This window comes from Xiphophorus hellerii, chromosome 3 (genome assembly GCF_003331165.1).
Source record: "Xiphophorus hellerii strain 12219 chromosome 3, Xiphophorus_hellerii-4.1, whole genome shotgun sequence".
In the NCBI taxonomy this organism is placed as follows: domain Eukaryota; kingdom Metazoa; phylum Chordata; class Actinopteri; order Cyprinodontiformes; family Poeciliidae; genus Xiphophorus; species Xiphophorus hellerii.
In genome coordinates this window covers 4568086-4589687 of record NC_045674.1, presented here as the reverse complement: position 1 = coordinate 4589687, position 21602 = coordinate 4568086, and the positions used below count along the sequence as shown (strand labels likewise).

Genomic DNA, 21602 nt, shown 5'->3' with positions numbered 1-21602 from the left:
GAATAGTGAGAGAATTCAGAGCAGAATGAGAGTCATCCCAAACCTACATCATGAATGAATGTGCACTTGGAAGCAGTCAGGTTTCTAGTAAAAATTCTGCAGCATATGAGTCAGAACATATGAAAAGTGATAAATGATGACTCAACAGAGACCAATGACCTTGCAAAAAATAGCAGAACAAAAAGTCACAAGATGAAGCTTCAAAAAACTGATGACAACTTGTTCAAAGGCTGTTTTTAATCACGCAAGCAGCAATATGATTCAAGTGAAGTTGAGTCAGCCATTTATTTCTCTCTGCTGATGGAAATATTACAGAAATACTTGCTCAGACTTTGATGAAATTTTTAAATTTCTCCAGTTGTCAGAAGAAGTGAAAAATTGGTAATCCTCCTTCCTATTTGACAACCTCCAGAAGGCAAAGGTTTTCACAATCAGATTTAGCCATTTAACTGAAAAGTGCTTGAGAAGTTGTCAAAAATAAGGAATGTAAAGTTGGATGTGTCTGAAAAAAGTTCCTTCTTCAACATATACATTATAACATTACCCACACATAAAGCTGGTAGTCTTGTGCAGGTCCAACACGCCACCTGATGTGTGGCAATATATCGTTTTAATATCTCCATTATGCTCAAAGTGAGCTGTATTGGCCTGTAGAGATTTAAAGCTGTAAATTTATTCTTTTTTAATAAAGCATTAGTACTCTCAACAGGTGCAAGCTCAGGCTGAAAAGGTGCTGTAAAACTTCACACAACTGGGTTTCAGCACACCAAGCCAGATATTGACTGGTCCAACTGCCTTCCTGAGCTATTAAATCCCTGTCTGCAGCTGGGGATCACTGGGACGGACTCTTGATTGGTCTGGAGGTGGTCAGGTGAGATTGAGGCTGCGGAAGTTCACATTACAATGTTTACAATAGCTACCTTCCTATAATCATTAGCTATTCCCCTTGTCTAAAACCTGTTATCGCTTCTTGATCCAAATATCCATCACCTCACTTTCTGTTCTTAGTTCTCACCTCAACACTTTTTATAATGAACAGATATGTCAAGTCAATGGTAACCCAGCAGACTTTCCTGTTGAGAACTGAGTAGTTCAAGCATTCAGACCCCATCAATTTTTGGTAATGTTGTTTCAGTTTGCAATTTCCAGTTTTTGATTTTGGATGTTGGAGACACAAGTCTAGATTGGCCTTCATGTAACCCAATTCGGCTTCCCCATCAATTCCAACCAGCTTGCCAGTAACATCCAAAAAAAAAAAAACGCCTCTCCACAACATGACAAGTCTTAGTTTCTCCAATTTGTATTGGCCAGAATGTTAGAATAAAAAATAAAAATCCAGATAGAAAAAGTTTTGTGACTGCTTTGTATGTTCATCATCAACCAGCAGCTTGATTTAAGACATTTAACTTATTCTGAATATGGTTGCTGTTATCATCATCATTTCTCAGCTAAAGGGTCAGCAGAGAAACAGAATCTCAGTTTTTGGGGGTTTTTTTGTTAATGATTAATATGCAGGGCCTTTCCAAGTGTTAAAGCTGAAACAGAAATGTTGCTTTTGTGCCTATTAGGAGTGCTGAGAATCTTAATGACCTTGCAGTTCTGAGAGATTCTGAGACTAGTTATGTTCAGTTATCAGACTTCATGATTTTGCTGCACACAGAGGGACTGTAGCTCATTAAATGAGAGTCAGACTTTAAGCAAGTCACCTTTAAAACTTCATAGTGGAATATCAAAATGCAGCACCCTTCCCTCTGACTTGTATTTCCTTCCTGCAACATTGAAATTCCAAGAGCCTTTGCCCCAATCCGACAGCAGAGACAGATTTACTGTAACAGCCAAGGGTGTTGCAATTTTTTCCATGGACTCACCCAATCTTAGGATAAAAACATTGTTACACCAGATCGACAAGCAGAACGGCTCTTAGCAATTTAAAGAGATGCAAAGTCTATGTTTCACTTTGAAGTTAGATTGTGCAGCTTTGGTAGTACAAGGTTGCTCATTTTACCTTTAAAGGACTGAAACGAAACCACAAACATAATCTGGAACGGTGCCAAACCACAACACGGAGATCAACCTGGAGCCCTGCTCAGCAAAAAAGAAAAAATATTTATATGTTCCTAAATGTTGAGAAAAAGTCATGATAGAATGCAACAAGACTTTCAGCACTGAAACAGCAAGGAGATTCTTATAACATAGGATTACAAAGAAAAAAAAATATATATATATATATGTATAATGCATGTATAATGTATTTACATATTTTATGTAAACACCTTTTTGCATTCATTAGCTTTTGCTAGTCATTTAAAGAATCTGGAGTTATTCAACCAAAAATAACAGCTTCAGTTATTTCTTTGATTGCCGTCAGGTAGAGAGAGCTGTTGACACTTGCTTAGAAGAATTTCGGTTGTACTCGTAGATGTTTTTGTAGAACCTGTGCAAAGAGTAAAATCTGAAATGAGTAACATCCACTCTTGATACTGTAGATAATGCATTGTTTGAATTTTGTGAACCTTCTGGATATTTTCCTCAGTGTTGTATAAAGTACTGAAATCTCAGAGTCAAGTAAAAGTATAAGTACCTCTCCAAAATATGACTTTGGTAAAAGTCGAAGTCACTGACTGAAATGTTACTTGAGTTAAAGTCTTAAAGTATCTGAAACTTCTTGTACTTAAGTATGGAAATTACTGTAAAAATGGATGTACTCAAGTAATGTAATGAAAAGTACAAGTAAAAAGTAAAACAAAGCAAATGCAGTTTGAATGACATTTTTTATATTTTGGTAAACTTGTCAAATACACTTAAAATAATGTACCCAACCAAGTGCAGGCAAAATTAAACCTGCTAATAGATATACCTGCAGGCATCATTTAGTTAAGAAAATTAGGTGCTTTACCTATAGCACAAGGTTAACTTAACCTGCTTTACAACTGAACCAGCTTCTTAGTATACCCTCCAGGACAGAAAATACAAAGTTTTTGTAAGCCTTAAGTTTTCCCTTCAAGTAAGGTCAGTGCTGAAAATGAGAAAAATAAATAGTACAGAAAATGCGGCCAACATGAAGAAAAAGAACTGTTACGATTACTCTACTTCACAAATCAGTGAATCAGTCAATGCTACAGTCAGTAGGTGGTGCACACAACTGGTCATTATGCAAAAGAAAAAAAGAATTGGGAGGGAAATGCAGCTTATTGGCATCTGTAAACCTGGTTTTGAACTTGCATGCCTTTCCTATATTCGTTAAATTTAGTCTAAATTGCTATCGCTATGGCTTCTGTCCCCCCTTGAACAGAGGAGTCTAGGTAGCCTGCTACAGTCAACATTAGGCCTAAGCTAAATACACCACGTGTGGAACTGAAACAATGCCAAACAAAGTTCATTTATGGTCAAGATTTCACAATAGTGCCTAGTGACCAAGCTATAGATACTGAAACAGGAGGATTATAACCATTTCATAAGACGTTACCTCGATGTGTTTCTTCAAGTTGGACGGGGAGTTTTTGTAAGATAGAATTTCCACATCTTCGGGCAGGAATAACATAAACTGCATGCGCTACGACAAAATCTTTAACACCCACGAAAGAGTGTATTGTGTTTAAATAAGGCCATGGGCTCTCATCACCAGCTGGTGGTCCCCCTGGAGCCGTGTCCGACGTAGTTGCAGTCGTTGTGGTCTCCGTCTCCTCCTCCATGTGGCTGCTGCTGATTGCGAGACTTGCTTTGTGTTTAATGGGAGAAGCGAAACAGGTGTATCCTATTGGTGGTGATGAACAAGCCCAGGCAAGCAGGCTACCGACTTTGTTCGGTAGCCTACTTGCTACTTGCTAATCAGTAGGTGGGATCAAAACACTTACGTTTCTCTCTCTCGCTTTTTTGTAACGAGTAACTAAACCACACATTGAAAATGTATCAGAGTAAAAGTACGCAATTAAGTTCGGAAATATAGTGAAGTAAAAGTGAAAGTCATCAAAAATTTTCATACTCGAGGAAAGTATGAAGTACTCCAAAATATACTTAAGTAAAGTAGTGAAGTATTTTTACTTCGTTACTATACAACACTGATTTTCCTGTTATTTAACACTGGTTTCCACAGAGGCAGAATAGAGGCAGTTTTTCAGAACTGCACAATATGCTATGTCTACTCATATTTTCCACAGATGTGGGTCATGTTTGTGGCTATGTCTTGTCATGTGAACAGAATACCCTGACCCCATTTTTCCTATTTTAAGACCCAGAGGCCCCAAAGTTTTCCAGTAATTCCTTTAGATATAGTAGTATGACTTATCCATATTTATAACCTCTGTTTCATATTATATCCATAGCAATTCATTTATCTTTGACCATTTATGTCTCATTGAGTTCTCGTTCGCAAAAACCTGGCTAAGATAACAAATACAGGGGATATATCACAAAGCAGAGAAGTAAATTACATAAAACTGACTTAAACACATGCCCAGAAACATTTCACATGGTTATTGAGTTCAATAAACATGTGAAAATTCATGCAGGGTTGCAATGTTTTGCACATTCAGTTCTCAATAAGCTTTAATAAGTAAGCTAATTAATATTTTACCACATTTTTTAAGCCCTGACAGCTTTAGTAAACAGTGTGGAAAGTCTCATTTTGGTTAACACTGACTTTCAGAAAGTATTGCAACAGATACCTTTACATTTTGCCAGATAAAGCTCACTCTTAGTAAAATCTGGAACAGTGGGAAGGAAGAAAAACAGTTCCTCCACTGGTATTTCCTACATTCCTGAGCAACTCGCACACAGACTGGGGGAGAGTGAAAGACATGCAGTAGGAGGGGGTGTGAGAGGGAGATATAAAAATTAAGTGAGCTGACAGAACAGAACAGCTCCAGGCTAACTCCTCCAGAGTTGAGTCACTAATAACCTGATTCTTTACCACACCACAGGTTAAAAACTGAAGGGAAGAGTCAGACTACCTGGTAAGTAGTATCTGATTTAGTTTGTTTGCATAATTTAGAAAACTAATCTTAAAGTTTTAGAAAGTATCTCACAGCTATGACAGATTTCACACTGATGACGTTGATTTTTCTGCATAGGCTACCTTGCCTGTTATCATGACAAAAAGGGAGTTGTCAGACACTTTCTGAAGTGGAAGTTTACTACAAGGTAGATTTGTAATAGCGCTGTAATATTCTGTCTGAGCATGTTTTGTCAAAGCAGTGCATTGCGGCATGAAAAATGCTTTTAAGAGTGTGCTGGTCAAATCAAACTGAAGATTGAGTTTATTAATAGTTGGGGTCTATCCCTTGTGTGCTGGCTCAAGAGAACTCAAAAGCATGCGCAGATGTTGCATTGGCAATTCTTTGCATGTTTTCCTCCCAATCATTTTACTAATTTATTTTCTATTGCTTCCTTTCAAAATTTACCGTGCCCATATGCTTACCAGCCATATATAAAACACATTGGTGTGACAGCTTTAATTAAATTACCCTTGAGTATGTGATGATTTACAGGATTCTAATCTTCATAGCAAAAGCATTAGACTTTTGGGCAATTGATGAACCTTAAGATCTGCTGAAGAATTGTGCAAGTATAAAAATAACCAAGCACAAATTCAATTAAACATACAGTAGATTTATGTTTGATTAAAATTATATTTACAGATAATAAGTAAAATAATATTCTGTGCCCATATTCATCTGGTAATAGAAGTTATCAGAGGTTCAGCTACCGGAAATGTTAATTGCAATGGGCCAGCTAGAAGTAATGTACAACTACAGGTGACAGAGCAGATGGTGGTCAATTTATTGATTACATAATTGACTTTTAGTCTGTTCTGTTAGAATACAGTGTCACTTAGCTGCATTGACCGGCTTACAAGCATTATGTTCAATAACAAAGTGGACAGCAAACACTACTTTACCCTTTATGGGCAGCTCATGTTGAGTAACTTGCAGTTAAAGACTGTGTTGCTCAAGATTGCCTCAATCTTGCCAACAAAAGAGGTTTGCCATTTTCACTTCCTCCATCCACATCTGTTCTGCTCATTCAGGAAAGACTTTGGATATTTCTTATGATGAAGACATGCTACTGATGACAAGACTACCTTTTTAGAGAAAAACATTTTGACTGATTGGTTGCCTGATTTCTGAATAGGTGTATTTGGCACAAAGTTGGTACAAAGCATGAGTTGATTAAAGCACCCAATAAAAACAAAAACTGAGAAATTCACAATATAAAGAAAAGTCAGAAAGACAAGCACCTACTTGTATCCCACATTTGGGCACTGCTGAAACATAGGCATTATTTCCAAATGCTATTTCAAAAGTCAGCAAAAAATGTCTAACATCCCATCATTTTAGATACTTGTAAGGAGACATTTATACTTCCTACATAATGTCCATAAAGTTTCAATTCATTCTAGCTTAAAAATATCCTCTATTTAACTAGATTAAAATCACATTATGGTCTAGACTTCATTTGCAAAGGGGACCTGGGCAGAAAGTATGCAGAATTATATAGATGTTTGATACAGAGATAAATAATAAAAGGTTACGTTTAAATCTTGACTTTATTGAGATGGCATGTAGAGAACATGGCTGATTTTATTGCGCCACTCTAAAGTTTACTGGGAATATGGCCCATGATGAGTCAAATTACATGGGAACTTTTTCTTTTTATAGGGTGTAAACCTGAGTTTGAAATTTTCTCTTCCCTTTTATTAGCTGTTTGCGTTTTTTTAATTTTTGCTGTGAAAGAGTTTAAAAAACTGTCCAGAGTGTCCAGAAACAAACCCCAAAATGTTAATAGACATTTCTTCAGGGGGATTTTCCGCTGTCAAAATAGAATGAGCCCAGGTGCAACAAATTGAACTGGCAATTTTCATTAAATCACTGCTATCAGCCACAACAATGAGCCAGACTGTGCAACTGCAGAGCTCTGGCAGCTAAAGACAGAAATAACATTAAGAGGCATAGATATACGTAGTTACTCCCATTTCACAAGTTAATTAATGTAATGAAAATTGATGACAAAATGTAACCTGAGAAGAGTTGTTATTTTGTCATGGTAACAATGAGGCAGTGAAACATTATATTTTGGAACAAAGCTGCTTTGGCTCATTGCACACAGTGATACTTTTCAGTAAGAGGCAATGAAACTTTTAATTATTTTCTGGCATACCAGACACTAAGTCTGCAATGTAAACTAGAGACATACACAGAATCTTGCAAAAGGTACCACATCTCTTGTGTTTTTTTACTCTTTTTTTCATTTACTTGTCTAAAAACAGGAAATCTTAAATAAAGATCTTAATCTTAAATAAAGATTATTAAAGCAGTCAGCTGCAGTGCAGCTATCAGTGCAGCTTTAAAAAGTCATTTTGATGGTGACTATGTTGGAAAAAGCGTTCATTTATTTTCTGAAAATAAAAACATACAGAAATCTATAAGGACGTAGCCTAAATGCATCAGAGAAGCAACCAAGAGATAAATAGTAACTAACGAAGCTGCAGATATTCATAGGTTAGGATAGAAAATATGTTGACAAGATAATTCTTAGCCATGCACACAACAAACCTGAGTTTTATAGAAGAATGGCAAGATTAACGCTATTGCTGTGAGAAAGCAATAAAAAGTTGTGTCTAACGTTTGGCACAAACCATGCTGGGGACACAACAAGCATGTGAAAGAAGGTGCTCTGGCAACATGAGACTAAAATTTGATGAAAAACTAACACTGGATATCACTCTGAGCATACCCATCCTGTAATCTGAAGGTGGAAGTATAGCAATGAGAAGATGCTTTGCTACAGTACATCTGCAGACACTGATAAGAGTTGATAGAAAGATAGTTAAACTGGTTAAGTACAGAGCAATTCTGAGAGAAATCTTGTTAAATATTTAAAAAGATTTGTAAATGGGTCAGAGGTTCAGAGTCAAGTAAGACATCAACGCCAAACAGAAAACCAGAACCAGTATTGAATGATTCAGTTAAAAGCTTATTTTGGTGTTAAAATGTCCGTGTAAAAAATTGTTTCAACAATCATCTTGATATGAAAGGAAGAACTTCAGCCCATAAACATATTGAGCCTCTGTTGCTGTACAGGATGAACATCACTACCTGAAAGCTCAGTTTTTCAGTGTCCACCGGTCCAATGTAAGCGCAGCTGTGTTTGTGGATAGTATGTAAACACAGAGCCTCAATAAACCAGGATACAGAACATCAGTGACATAGGTCTGCAGCCTTATTTAATCTTTTTTCTTTAAGAGGGGAAGCTGGCCTGGCGACATAATACTGCAAAAACATGTCAACCCAAGAACTGTTTGCCACTGGCTATTGACAACTAGATAACTGATGCATTAACAGAGATCTGGACTCTCAAGAATGACATATTTCTTACCATGTCAGGTATATAACAGTTTAATCATTTATGAAGCATTTGTTTCTTATTCTTGCATTTCCGGCAAATCAGTTGCTGGCTACAGCGTAGTTGTAGTTGCTGGGAACAGTGTAGTTTTAGAGTACTGTGTTTTATTTTAAAGTTTGGTTTATGCTGCTACAGGATTTTGTACTAAAATTTTCTCAAGTCACTCCCTGGTGCTTTATTATGTACTGTACACACTGCCCGGTGGTCGACAGGGTGTCAGAAACATTTCTAAGAATTTGATCCACACTGACACGATTGCATCACATGTCAGCTGCACATTTGTCAACTCTACATCCATGATGAAATTCACTAATTAAGTTAACAAATAACAGATGTACCTAAAACAACAACAGTGCAATAAAATGCAAATCAGATATTTAAAAGTGTGCAATGTGATTTTCTCTCACAATTGATGATTGGTGATATATAAGATGTTCATTCACCCTGTACATGTTAATTATTTTAATAAAAGGAAATAAAAACACTTGTATCAATGTTTCCCCTCACACAATTCCTAAGCTACTGGTTGAGTACATTTGCTCCAACAATTTATCCAAACTGTTTGCATTTGGACCAAACACTCAGCTCTGCTTGTCTCAAGTTTAAAGTGCTAATGATTTTGGATGGAGGATGCAGAAAATATTTTTTCACAAAATATTTGAATATTCTCTAAATACTATTTCAAATAAATGTCTTTTCTTTTTTTTACCAACACTAAATAGACCAGGGAACATATTTCTAGAGCATGAGTTCAGTTATAATATTCTTCAGTTTTCTTTTCTTGTCCTGCATGGTGTTGCAACAAAACGTCCTGAGGTAATATTTTCTACATGAAGTTTTCAAGTTATACTTGTGCATTCTTGGGTATTCTCTCCAGTAATCCGTATTAAGTTCCTTTAAGGTGCGTCTGTGGGGCTGATTGTCCTGTTTTGGACTGGTAACCTGTCTAAGGTGTAACTCGCCTCTCGCCCAGTGACCCACACAGATAGGCACCAGGCCCTCTTTGACCCCACAAGGATTATATGGGTGTAGAAAATAGCTTGAATTTATGTTTCCCCTTTCATCAGCGAATCAAACTTCAATGTTATCTTCTTTTATCAGTATTTAAGATGGACAAGGTTCTCATCACTATTTTTCAGACATGAAAAAAGCTAATATATCTACAGTATATGTCTCATGGAGTTTCCTTGTTCTGCTTCATAAGCTTGAAAATGAGCAAAACTGAACTTGAAAAAATTTGATCTTAATACAATCCCCTATGTTTTCTATGTTTATCACAACATAACCATGTCTTTTTTTTTTTTACCCCTCCAGGGGGGCTTTTGTGGGCTCTAGTGTCCCTTATATGACAGTAGGCTGACAGGAAAGGGGGGAAGACATGCGGCAAATATCGTCGGGTCTGGGAATCGAACCTGCGACAGCCGCGTCGAGGACTCAAGGCCTCCAAACATGGGTCGCACTATCCCCTGCGCCACCACGGCACACCCATATAACTATGTCTGCAACACCTGACCTCAGTAGCAAACACCTATTTTAAACCTGAAATAAAGAGATATCAACTGCAGCGTTCTTTTGCACATGCCTGTCGCAGATAGGCTTGCAAACCAAAGAACAGGAGCATTTTCTCTTTTGTGAACAAGTCAGGCACAAAAATCAATAAAGCAGACCCTGACAAAAACAGACATCGTGTCAGATTAATGCCAAGCCACTTACAGAGCATACCTTTTCCATGAATCTTGTTTTTCCATACCTGGAACTAAAACCATTGAATTAAAAACTGAATACAACAGGAACTGAAAAATATTTGCCTTGAAACTTTTTGTCTTCTTATTTAGTGCAGTAAGCTAGTTAAGCTTAATTTCTGGGAAAAAAAAGAAAAAGAAAAAAAAAAAACAAAGTAGATTTTATTTAAAGTGTAACTTGTTAAAGCTTAAATATTCCAAAGTTGATATTGAATGAATACATTTTTATAATAACCACTTGCATCCATTATTTTTTATAGCTGTTAAATCCATTAAGGGTTACGGCTTGGATAAGTCACCTGTCTGACACAGAGCGACACAAGAAACACAACCAGACTTGCACAAACGCACTTCAGTGGTGACTCGGGTGGCCAACTAATCTAACATGGATACTTATGGACAGCGTACCTGGAGAGAACCCATGCATGCACACACAAAACAAATCAAAAATGTCTCAGATGTTCCCCTGCTTCAACACACATAAAGCAAGGTGTCTTGAGGACCAACATTGAAAAACACTCTTCCAAAGATACATCGGTCTGAAAAAAGGAGAGTTGTTTGTTAAAAATAACCACATATTCTTTAAACTATGTGAAAAGACTTCAAATGGATAATATCCCATGTAAAATGCATGGACACTCACTTGTAATTATGCTGGTCAGGAATGACAGAAGAGCAAAGTCTTTGCATAGCTGAACAGCTCAACACTTCCCCTGCAGGAGAGCTTTGGTTACTACACCCACTGTCACAAAAAAGACTATAACTTTATTAGCTGGCATATGTTATAAATAAGATAATAAGATGTAACAAACACTCTATAATTAACACAAGATGAAATGGGACCAATTTGAATTCATATACCTGTAGATTAGAATGAATATGATCTACAGCTGAATGCAGATATTGTATATTATTTTAGAGCAAGATATATTTCATACAATATTATTAAAATGGGAATGACAGCAAGAGAATTGACCATCAGCCAAACAAATTTATTATAATTTTCCTTTTTGTAGTACTTTTTATCACTTTTGATAGTAGCAAGTGATACCACAAAGTGTTTGCCCTGCATTGACTTTATGTGAGGTAATTTCACTTTCCTGTAAACATATTGTCTGATAATTTGATCAACAGTAAGAAGCAGATGCTTACTTCAGAACTGACAAGATGAGTAATCAATGAAGCAGTAAATCTATTCCCGTATGATGTCATAAAAAAGAAGGAAAAACAGCTCGTAAGGAAGCAATATGAGATTAATTCAGTGGAAAAATATATGTATATAATAAAGGAGGCGCAGGCGTATGTATATAATAAATATATATATTTATTTTGACACATTTAACAACTGAAAATTTAATAGATACTTACAGTAGCTATTAAAGACTTTGTGTGAGTCTAGCTGTAATTCAAGCAAACACCTAATGTAAAAAAATATATATATATCTATATCTATAGATATAGATATATATATAGTATCTATAGATATAGATATATATATATGTATATTTTGGTACAGACCAAAAGTTTGGACACACCTTTTAATTCAATGAGTTTCCTTTATTTTCATGACTATTGACATTGTAGATTCACACTGAAGGCATCAAAACTATGAATAACACATGTGGAAATATGCACTAAACAAAAAAGTGTAAAACAACTGAAAATACCCCTTATATTCTAGTTTCTTCAAAGTAGCAACCTTTTGCTGTGATTACTACTTTGCACATACTCTGCATTTTCTTGATGAGCTTCAAGAGGTAGTCACCTGAAATGGTTTTCACTTCATAGGTCAACCTGCCCTGTCAGGTTAATAAGTGGGATTTCTTGCCTTACAAATAGTCATGAAAATAAAGAAAACCCATTGAATTAGAAGGTGTGTCCAAACTTTTGGTCTGTACTGTATGTATATAATATAATATATATATATATATATATATATATATATATTATATATATATAATATATAATATATATATAATTCAGAGGAATTTAAAACTCTTGGCTATAAGTAATATCTACAATTTGCTCAACATACCACAATGTTTTAGGATTTTTCAATAATACTTTAACGGACTCTTTGAAAAGAGTTACTAGTCTATCATATTTTTGTGTCTGTGTGTGGTCCAGCCAACAAAATGACTCACATTTTTATTATGGTTCCAGTTCTATTCTGCAACAACCCCATCCAGGCAGAAGTGTTTACTCAAGCTGTGTCACTCCTGGACCCAATAAAACGAACACTGTTTGTTCAGGAGGTTATCACAAAGCTTTATTTTTCCTTCACGTGAGGACAAAACAATTTTTTAGCATCTCAGTATCAGTGTAGGTTGAGCACAGGATTAATTAAAAGTGACAGCAAATAGAGTCTTCAGTGATTTAAAGCAGGGTAAGTGTTTTACAGCGAACAACGCCTGGATGAGTGAGTATGTCTGATCATATTTGTGTCCGCAAATTGATTATATTTAACACACTGTTGGTTTCCAGAAGATGTGTGTTACAAGATAATTTCAGTAAATGCACAGTTAAAAATTGGTTTCAGATTTTAACAAACTGATTACACATTTAATCCAGACAAATAATGGCACACGATTTTTACCTTTATAATTAAATAGAAAACATTTAGAACAAAAACATATTTCTGTATTTTTCAAACACAGGTAATTGTCTGTTTTTGTAAGTGAACTTTACTAAATTATTTTGATTCTCTTTAATACTTTTACATACATGGAAATTTTAAAAGTTGCACAGAAAACAGTGACAAAAATGAAAGGAAAAACATACATATAAAAGAAGAATTTTTTTGTGTACTGTATTGTCTGCTGAGATAAGTAGGCAACCAGAGCCGAGACATGTTGGAATTGATTGCCTTGCAGTGTCAGATGCAGATTTACTGTTGCTCACACAGTAAATTAGAGAACAATTATAAAGACAAAACTAGCTTAAAATAAATTAGCAAATAAATAAATAAAAATGAGACAGAAATAATGTGTCTACTGTAGTTTATAGTTGTGCTTGCCCCTTGTTGCATGATCCTTGTGTGTTCATGTAATGGTGTGATTCCACCAAATGTGCTATATGTGTTTGTTTTTGTGTGTGACAGCGGCTGTGCATGTGATTGTATGTCAGTGTGCAAAGAAGTACAGGCAGAAGATGTTTGTTCTTAAATTGTGGGAAGAAATTAAGACGGGAGGAAATAAAGCCCTTCCCCCCTTGAAATACAGTGACTTCAGAAAACCAAATCCATTAGATAAATTAATAAGTCAGTTAAAGGATTATCAATTTAAAGGTTTATTTGCTTTTGCATGGCATATCAAACAATGATCCAGCATTATATTTTTAAATCAACTGGTACTGAGGCATATGTTATCTAATCTCCATCTGAATCACTCAAATTTTATTGACATGATGTCAACAATGCTATGAAATTGATGTAAATACTCACAGTTTTGGCAGCATTGATGCCATGATTACATTATTTCATTCCATGCCTTACTATGCAGATGTTCTGTCTTCATTGATGAAGATTCACTCACCTCGGCGTAATGAGTGCTTGAGTGGCTGAGATAACAACAGATTCATTTTCTGTTAGAATTTACTTGAGATAGGAACAGTTTTGACCTTTAATCCCAGTTAAATTTTAATCATTTCTTCTTAGTCTTTTGAAAGAAAATATTGAAAAAACATGCCATTGTTCAAAAATCATTTTGATCATTTCTGCTTGAAGCTGAAAGTTAAATAATGTTTTTATTTTCTTTTTCAGATCTGTAACCATGATTGGTGAGTTGATCAGTGTCGGTGTTCTCCTTCTTGGAGCTGTGTCATCTCAATTTTCACCAGATCCATCTTCACCTTCCACATTTATCTCCGATGAAGGACCATGTCGGATTTACAACTTTGGTCTGTCAGCAGACTGTCAGGGAAGAAAGCTAGATTTCGTTCCATGGAGACAACTTCCAGTTACACTTGAAAGCATTGACCTCTCTTATAATGGGCTTCATGTTATCAGTGCAGCTGACTTCCAGAACTTTCCTGAGCTTCGCATCCTTCTACTGCAGTACAACAACATTTCACACATTGCCAATGAGACTTTTAAAAATAACCCATTACTGGAGCATCTCAACATTTTTAATAACTCATTGCATGAAATTCCTGCTTCACCTCTGACATCCCTCCTCAATCTGAAGGAGCTCTCCATGTCAAATAATCTTTATAGACATGCAACTTTAGCAGACAGTTTCTCTAAATTAGTCAGACTCAAAGTTCTGTCCTTGGGAGGCCCTTTGGTGATGGGACTAAAGAAAAATGATTTTCAGCCCCTAAAAAACATCCAGTTACAAGTTTTTGCCATCAAGTGCTCCTCTAATTTAAGTTACTACGAGCCAGGAAGCTTAGAGGTCATCCACACAAAACAGATGGGCTTTGACATGGCGATCGATCAACGACCGAATGCTCTCCATCATATGCTACGTGATCTCGCCAACAAGACACTCAGTGCCATTCAATTCCGCAACCTGTTTGAATTCACATACTACATGGGTGATGAAGATATTTTCCTGAACTTAAAAGACATTAGAGCATTTCAGCTCATCTTTCACAGAGGCAAGTTCAACGAAAATCTCCTGAAGATGGCATTACTGAACTTACAAGTGACTCCCATCAAACGGCTTAGACTTCAGTACATCGACTTTGCCCGTTCACCAACATTTGTCGACAGTGGAGCAGGTTCTAGCATAACCAAGCTGAGTCTGGATAACTTGGATCTTTGGTAAGTGTTTTCAAATACTATGCACAGATGTAATGTTAAAAAAAATGTTGGAAAATCTAAAACTAAGTTGGCATTATGAAATGTTTGTTAATATATTGACTAAAATTAGATTATGCTGACAGTCAAAAGCCCGACCTTTCATATCATCGCTGACATCTTCTTTACTGTCACAGAGAAGTAAGAACTGTAGCTGCATTAGGTATCAAAACATTTGCCCAATTGAATCCCAAGCCCTAGCAGATTATAATAAATTAAAACAGAAGACATTTTATGAAGATGTTAAATAGGCAGTAATACCTGAAGAAACAAGATGGTTGGAGCATAATGACTTGTGTTTTCTTTTTTCAAAGAATTACAAAAATGACAAAATGCTGGGGTGATGCAAATGCACACCACCTTACAAATTTGTTCTTCTTTGAGTTGATCTATCATATAAAATGCCATTGAAATACATATTTACATTTTTGTTCTTAATGTTGCAAAATTTGAGTTAGCTCAAGGGTGATGAATCTGAAGGTACTAATAAAATTCTAAGTAAATCTGAATTTTTTACAGGTATATCAGCAATCCTGATGTGCTGCGATTTGACTGGCGCTTCACCTGGTTCAAGAGAATAAAGCAGCTGTCTATCCAGTATGTGTATTTCAGCAGTGTGCCTTGTGACTCCTGGGCTGAGATGGAAGGTGTGGAATTATTAGATGTTTCAAACAATCGGTTAAATGATGATGTTTTCTACAACAAGCGATGTAATTACAAAGGGTCCATGCCAAATCTTCTCACCTTCAACCTAAGCACCAATGAGTTGACCAATCTAGAAGACCTATCGTCTCTGATAAAGCACTTCAGGAAGCTGCAGGTACTGGATCTCAGCAACAACAAACTGGGATCTGCAGAAGAAAGTCGACACTGTGTTTGGACACAAAATATAACTCGTTTCATTGCACACCACAACTACTTTTCAAGCGAAGCATTTCACTGTCTACCTACCACTGTTTCTTACTTGGATCTGTCCGACTGCAACATGGACCAGCTGGACTTGACCTACTTTAAGAAAGCCACAAACCTAAAAATTCTGTTACTGAGTGGGAATAAAATTAAGTTCATCCCATCTAAGTGGGAGTCCCCATCTCTTCAGTTTTTAGCTTTGGATGGAAATTCATTTGGATTGATAAGCAAGGCATCCTTTCATCATATGCCTCAACTGTCTCAGCTCAGGGCAGGAAACAATCCTTACCACTGCACTTGTGAGCTTCACGCTTTTGTCCAGGACACCATCGCAATTGGAAAGGTCAATCTCACTGACTGGCCATTGAATTACAGATGCTATCACCCGGAACCGTTCCTCAATACCTCAATATCCAAATATTTTCCTGGTCAAGTAGCGTGTGACATCAGACTTGTTATCATCATTTCTGTTGCAACCACTGCCGTAGTGATCTTGATATTTGTTCTAATTTGCTATATTTTTGACCTCCCATGGTACACTAGAGCCACGTATCAGATCATACAAGCCAAATACAGAGCGCACAAGGAAAATCTAGCAAGGGACGTTGGGAACTTCAATTATCATGCCTTCATATCCTACAGCCACTCAGATGCTGACTGGGTGAGGGACCAGCTCTTACCCTGTTTGGAGAACAACAAGAACCCCTATCGTCTGTGTATTCATGAGCGGGACTTTATGCCAGGAAAATGGATCATTGACAACATAATTGAGAACATTGAAAGCAGTCGTAAGGTAAGAGAAAGTACTTTTGATTTCAGCTAAGAACAGTAAAAATAAAAAATAAAATCCTTATCTGCTTCTTAATAGCTTTGCAAGAAACAAGGTGACCAGGCAGATTTGTTATCAGCAAAAAATGCTTTGGATCAAAGAATGTGAAAACTGTTTAGCAATGTCACAAGCTAGTTGATTTGCTCATATTTTTGAAATTTTACTTATTAAAATTATTAATGCAGCCCTTCACAGTTTTAGACATCAGGTAGTCAAAGTCACATTTCATGAATTGGCAATGATTAGAGCTCAGTGTGCTGCAGCTTCCAGATTTTTCTAAAAAAAAAAATGGCAACAGGTAATTACTCACCAATTGGTTTGTTACCAATTGGCAGCACTTATTTTAAGACGATGCCAGAGAAAGTACTGGAGAGTCCACAGTTTTCTTCAGCTGGAAGGACCACAGTGCTGTTTGCCCCCCCCCTCTCTCTCTCTCTCTCTGTGTGGCATTCAATCAAAACACATGCAAACTGAGTAATTCATAATTATGTTCAGTCAAAAAAAATCTTCGCACATTCTACAGAAACTAAAGAAGTACTAGCTATCACTCATGTTAAGGTGACTATGTTCTAAATTTACAGTTGGCAAACTGTAAGCTTTATGCTTGTTAAGCAGCTATCTTGGAGCTAACTATCCAAGCACTTAGCCTATGTTGCATTGTATTTATATTCAGATTTGTCAAAATCAAATACCTTAGGCCCAGAAGTCAGAACATGTATTTTTATTTGCTACATTATTTCTGTAATTTTGTTAAACCACATTTCTCTTAATCAAGAGTTTATTAAATTTAGTGTTATCTTTTACAGGTTATTTTTGTCCTTTCCCGGCACTTTGTGAACAGTGAATGGTGCAACTACGAGCTGTACTTTGCTCAGCAGAGAGCGATGGGAAAGACCTTCAGTGATGTCATTCTGGTGCTGAAGGAGCCCATTGAGCCAAGTTCTTTGCCCAGCAAATATTGCAAGCTCAAAAAGATGCTGCGTACCAAAACATACCTGGAGTGGCCCCAACAGGTCAACCAGCAGCCATTTTTCTGGGCACAGCTGAGGAGTGTTTTGGGTAAACCCACAATGACTCGTGAGGGGACTAACAGCATCAGGAGTAGAAACTCATCCGAACGATTCTCAGGAGTTTATTAAAACTCTTGAGAGTTTGGGCCCGTTGTTGAAGAAAGGATACCAGAAGTAGACAAACATCTTAAGGGCAACAAAAAAGAATTTCAAAGTGAAATTATTCACAGAACTGAAATTGAACTACAAGATCAAAGCAATTCAAAATATCAAAATATAATGCGACTTATCACATTTCCACATTGTCTTTTTGGCAAGTACTTGTCCATCTTGATAACATCAAGTTGATAGCAGGACCCACCACTTTCTCACTTTGTGGTGAGAGAAAGGTATATAAGAAATCAGTTCTGTTTACATTTTGATGGAGATAATTTAAATACATTCAAATACTTAAATGCAGAATGTGCCTGACTCCAGAGGCTTGTATGTTACTAGACATTCATAATCCTTACTATGCAGTGTTGAAGTAAAATTTTGTACTTGGAAAAGGTTTGTGTGATGCTTGTTTACAAGAGACTGTTGCTATTTTGTTTCACTTTTCAATTTTGTCAATAAATAAAAATATGAAAGAGTTTTTCTTTATTTAAATAAGTGAAACAGTGTAGGGTTGTGGTTTGAATTCAAGAGCAGTTAAATTTTAAGACACTGTCCTAAGGAACAATTTAACATGTAGAAAACAAAATTTTTGCCATGAACTCCTTATTGTGTCATAGAACATCATTAGAGGTGGGTAGAGTATATTGTACTCATGTAAGACTTGAATAGGACTAAGGAGTAAGGGAAAATAGGAAATAATAAGGGAAAATAGAAAATAATACCAATTTACAAAACCAAAATCAAATAGACTCAAAAAAAACTGCATGCAAGAATAAAGAAACAAAATACAAAGGAATTAATGTAAGACCTATAATATAAGAATTAATATAAGCATTACTAATGTTTATTCTGTATTGCAACTGTTTTAAATGTTTTGTTCCCTCTCCATAACATGGGAAAAAATAATTTACCAGCAAGTATTTAAATATGTTCATTCCTCTAATCATGGTTAACAAATAGGGTACTGTAGATTTGGGAATATTCGCTATTTATTTGCCAAAGTTACCTGGAAGGAACAAAATAATCCAGGTGTTTCAAATCATCTGTTGCCCCTCCATAATGTGGGAAAATATTAATTTACCAGCAAGCCTTTAACTCTGTTTATTTCTCTCATCGTGGACAACAAATTCTGTAGATTTGGAAATATTTGCTCTTTAATTGCCGAAGCTACCTGGGGGGAACCAAATATTTCAGCTGTCTGAAATAATCTGTTCCCCGATGGGAATGAAATATTTACAATTCATTTACAAGTATTTGTAGTTGTTGTCCAGGTTGAGAAGAATAAGCACAGTTAAAAATTCAGTTAAACACTGACTCTGTGGACAGGCAATGCCCCCCAATGCCTGTCCATGCCGCCGGGCCTGAGACCAGGTTTATTTAATAATTTACTTTAGGGTTTTGTTGTTGTTGTTTAAACAGCAGCTGTCGATTAAACTGAAAGTTACAATCTTAACATGATTGATTACGTGAGTCGTAAGCCCCGTGAAACTGATTTGGATCTGGCTGCAGATTTTCACCGCGGATTGCACACAAGACCTGTCTCTGTTTTCTGGATTTTGACTCACTGGCTCCCCCTTGTTGTCATTTGTACACTTGACCTCCAAATGCCACAGCAAGTTCAGCAGATGGAAAAATATTGTTTCTCAGTCAGAAAAGTAACTTGTGATGTGTGAAATTGCCAGAAATTGAATATGTGTTATACAAAGAAAAATAAATCTATAATTCATATATAATACTAATCTAGATCAAATCCAATTGCACAACATTTTAAAGCACTTTCTTCTACTGACAAGCTTCATGTAGATAGGGATTTAATTTTCCAGCAGGACTTAGCACCTACCCATACTTGGTATCAATGTTTGCTAGAATAACTGGTACTGGTCAACAAACTGGTCATACCTGATAAAAACTGTTGAAATTAAGATTATATATTCTTCAGCCTCAATAACAGACATTAGCTGAACACTGTTATTAAAGCAACCTTAGCTCTCTGAAACCCATCAGCAGAGTTTTTCTTTTTAGTTTTTATTTATTTATGGAAAAACAATGAACAACTGCAGATTTATTGAATGCATATAGAGCATATTCTGATATGTATTAATACTTTAGTTGATTTAATACTTGGACAATACATGACTTAAATTGAACTGAATACTTACAAAAAATATCAAGATAGAAATATACCTTACTGTACATCTTATTCAGGTTATTTTTGTAATATAATGTGATATGTTAAACCATTAAAAAAAGGGTATGTATATGTTTCCATGACTTTTAAGGACATAGCAGCAAATGGAAAGCTGCATAAATGACCTCACTGGCCGTGTTTGTTTTAACAGCATTCTTGTTAAGGATCTCAGCTCCACTGTAGTTTGGTTTTCCTGTTATAAAATGAAAATATGGAAATGCATATGAAACCTTTACACAGAGGCCAGTGATGCAAATACTGATGCAGATGCAAATGTTTAAGGGTTTGAACAGCACCCTGTATCCTTAAGTGAAGCATTAAAAGTCGCCTATGTTGCAAATTAAAGGAAGCCATTTGCAAAACAGGACATATAATGAAATGAGTCATTTTATAAATTGATGTCATACTTTAGTAATTCATTGAAAAGTTTGCCTTGTGATTTAATTTAAGAGAACCCCACTACAATAATATCGGAGCATAAATCTTGTTATAAAATGATTAAGATTAACTCCAAAGGTAAAATCTCTAAAATAAACTTGTCTGTGGATAAATGTTTTCATGTTAAGAAAATTGTAAACATTTCAAGCAAGGAAAAAATAACATTCTAAATAATTATTGCCCTCCAGAAGAGAAGAGCTGCCTCCCAGGCAAAATAAAAATAGCCCCATATTATGTTGGACTGGTTCAATGTGATAATGTTCTTGTTCTAACAATACACTTATCATACAATATGCTATCTTATTACAAGTTATAAATATGTTCATGATCATTCAATATATTTATAATGTAAGAATTTCATAATTTTTCACCTTGCATGGGTCTGAAAATGTCTCTTGGTTATTAGAAATATAACCCGCCTGAATGTAGTTCAGGTGGTGTAGTTTGGAGCTTCCTCTGCCCCTCCGGATCCCATCGCTACCTCAGTGGGATCAGACTCATTGTTCCTCCTGGAAGGCACTGTCTGGTTTAACTTCCTTCTCAGTTTGCACATGGCTATCAAGTTGTTCAGCAGCAGCAAAATTTCTCCAAACATTAAACAGAAGCAGGAAAGCTTGAAATAATCCTTGAGACCAGATCATGATCATGATTATGATCATGAATGTTCATTTTGGTTCAGAAGCAAGAAAGGGTGTAGCAGCCCCACACCAGGGGCGCATTTAAATCCCAGATGTAAATCACGCATAAGAGCAGGAAGCTTGAAATTCAATCACTCAATACTGATGTTTGCTGAACAAACCTTTGTAATACCAGACCTTGTTATATTGTGTGGTTTGTTTGTATGTTGTATCTGTGGGTTGTATATTTGTAACATTATACAATCGGTAAAGTCTTTCTGAAGGGCCCATACCAAATGTATGGCCCGCCACTATTTATTATATGGAGGGTATATTGTAATAACATAATAGTACATTGCACAAATGTATATTTTTATAATAATAAAGCTTTCAAATTATAATATGATGCAGTTCTATTTTTTCCTCTTTGTTGTAGCTCTGTGCCTCCTCACTTATCTGGGTGTATTCATTGGCTGATAAAAAGTAAAAGTAGTTTGTTGGTTAGAAACTAC

General features: G+C 36.0%; 1 protein-coding gene across 3 annotated transcripts; it reads left to right on the top strand.

Annotated features, from left to right (window-relative positions):
* Nucleotides 1–4769: 4769 nt before the first annotated feature.
* tlr18 (toll-like receptor 18) lies at nt 4770–21496 on the top strand. Of its 3 annotated transcripts, XM_032559149.1 has the most exons (5): nt 4771–4952; nt 13903–14907; nt 15463–16645; nt 17488–17812; nt 17852–21496. In XM_032559149.1, the coding sequence occupies exons 2-5, from the start codon at nt 13913–13915 to the stop codon at nt 18037–18039; spliced, it is 2691 nt and encodes an 896-aa protein (XP_032415040.1). In that variant the 5' UTR covers nt 4771–4952; nt 13903–13912; the 3' UTR covers nt 18040–21496. The 3 variants fall into 3 exon arrangements, with proteins under 3 accessions (XP_032415041.1, XP_032415042.1, XP_032415040.1); XM_032559150.1 differs by having other exon boundaries at nt 4770–4952; nt 17488–17952; XM_032559151.1 differs by lacking the exon at nt 17852–21496 and having other exon boundaries at nt 4770–4952; nt 17017–17615.
* Nucleotides 21497–21602: the final 106 nt, after the last annotated feature.

Coding starts and splice junctions, on each gene's coding strand:
- tlr18 (XM_032559149.1), top strand. CDS start 13,913: ATGATTGGTGAGTTGATCAGTGTCGGTGTTCTCCTTCTTGGAGCTGTG. Junction 16,646..17,487: donor ACATTGAAAGCAGTCGTAAG/GTAAGAGAAAGT, acceptor TATCTTTTACAG/GTTATTTTTGTCCTTTCCCG. Junction 17,813..17,851: donor ATCCGAACGATTCTCAGGAG/TTTATTAAAACT, acceptor CCGTTGTTGAAG/AAAGGATACCAGAAGTAGAC.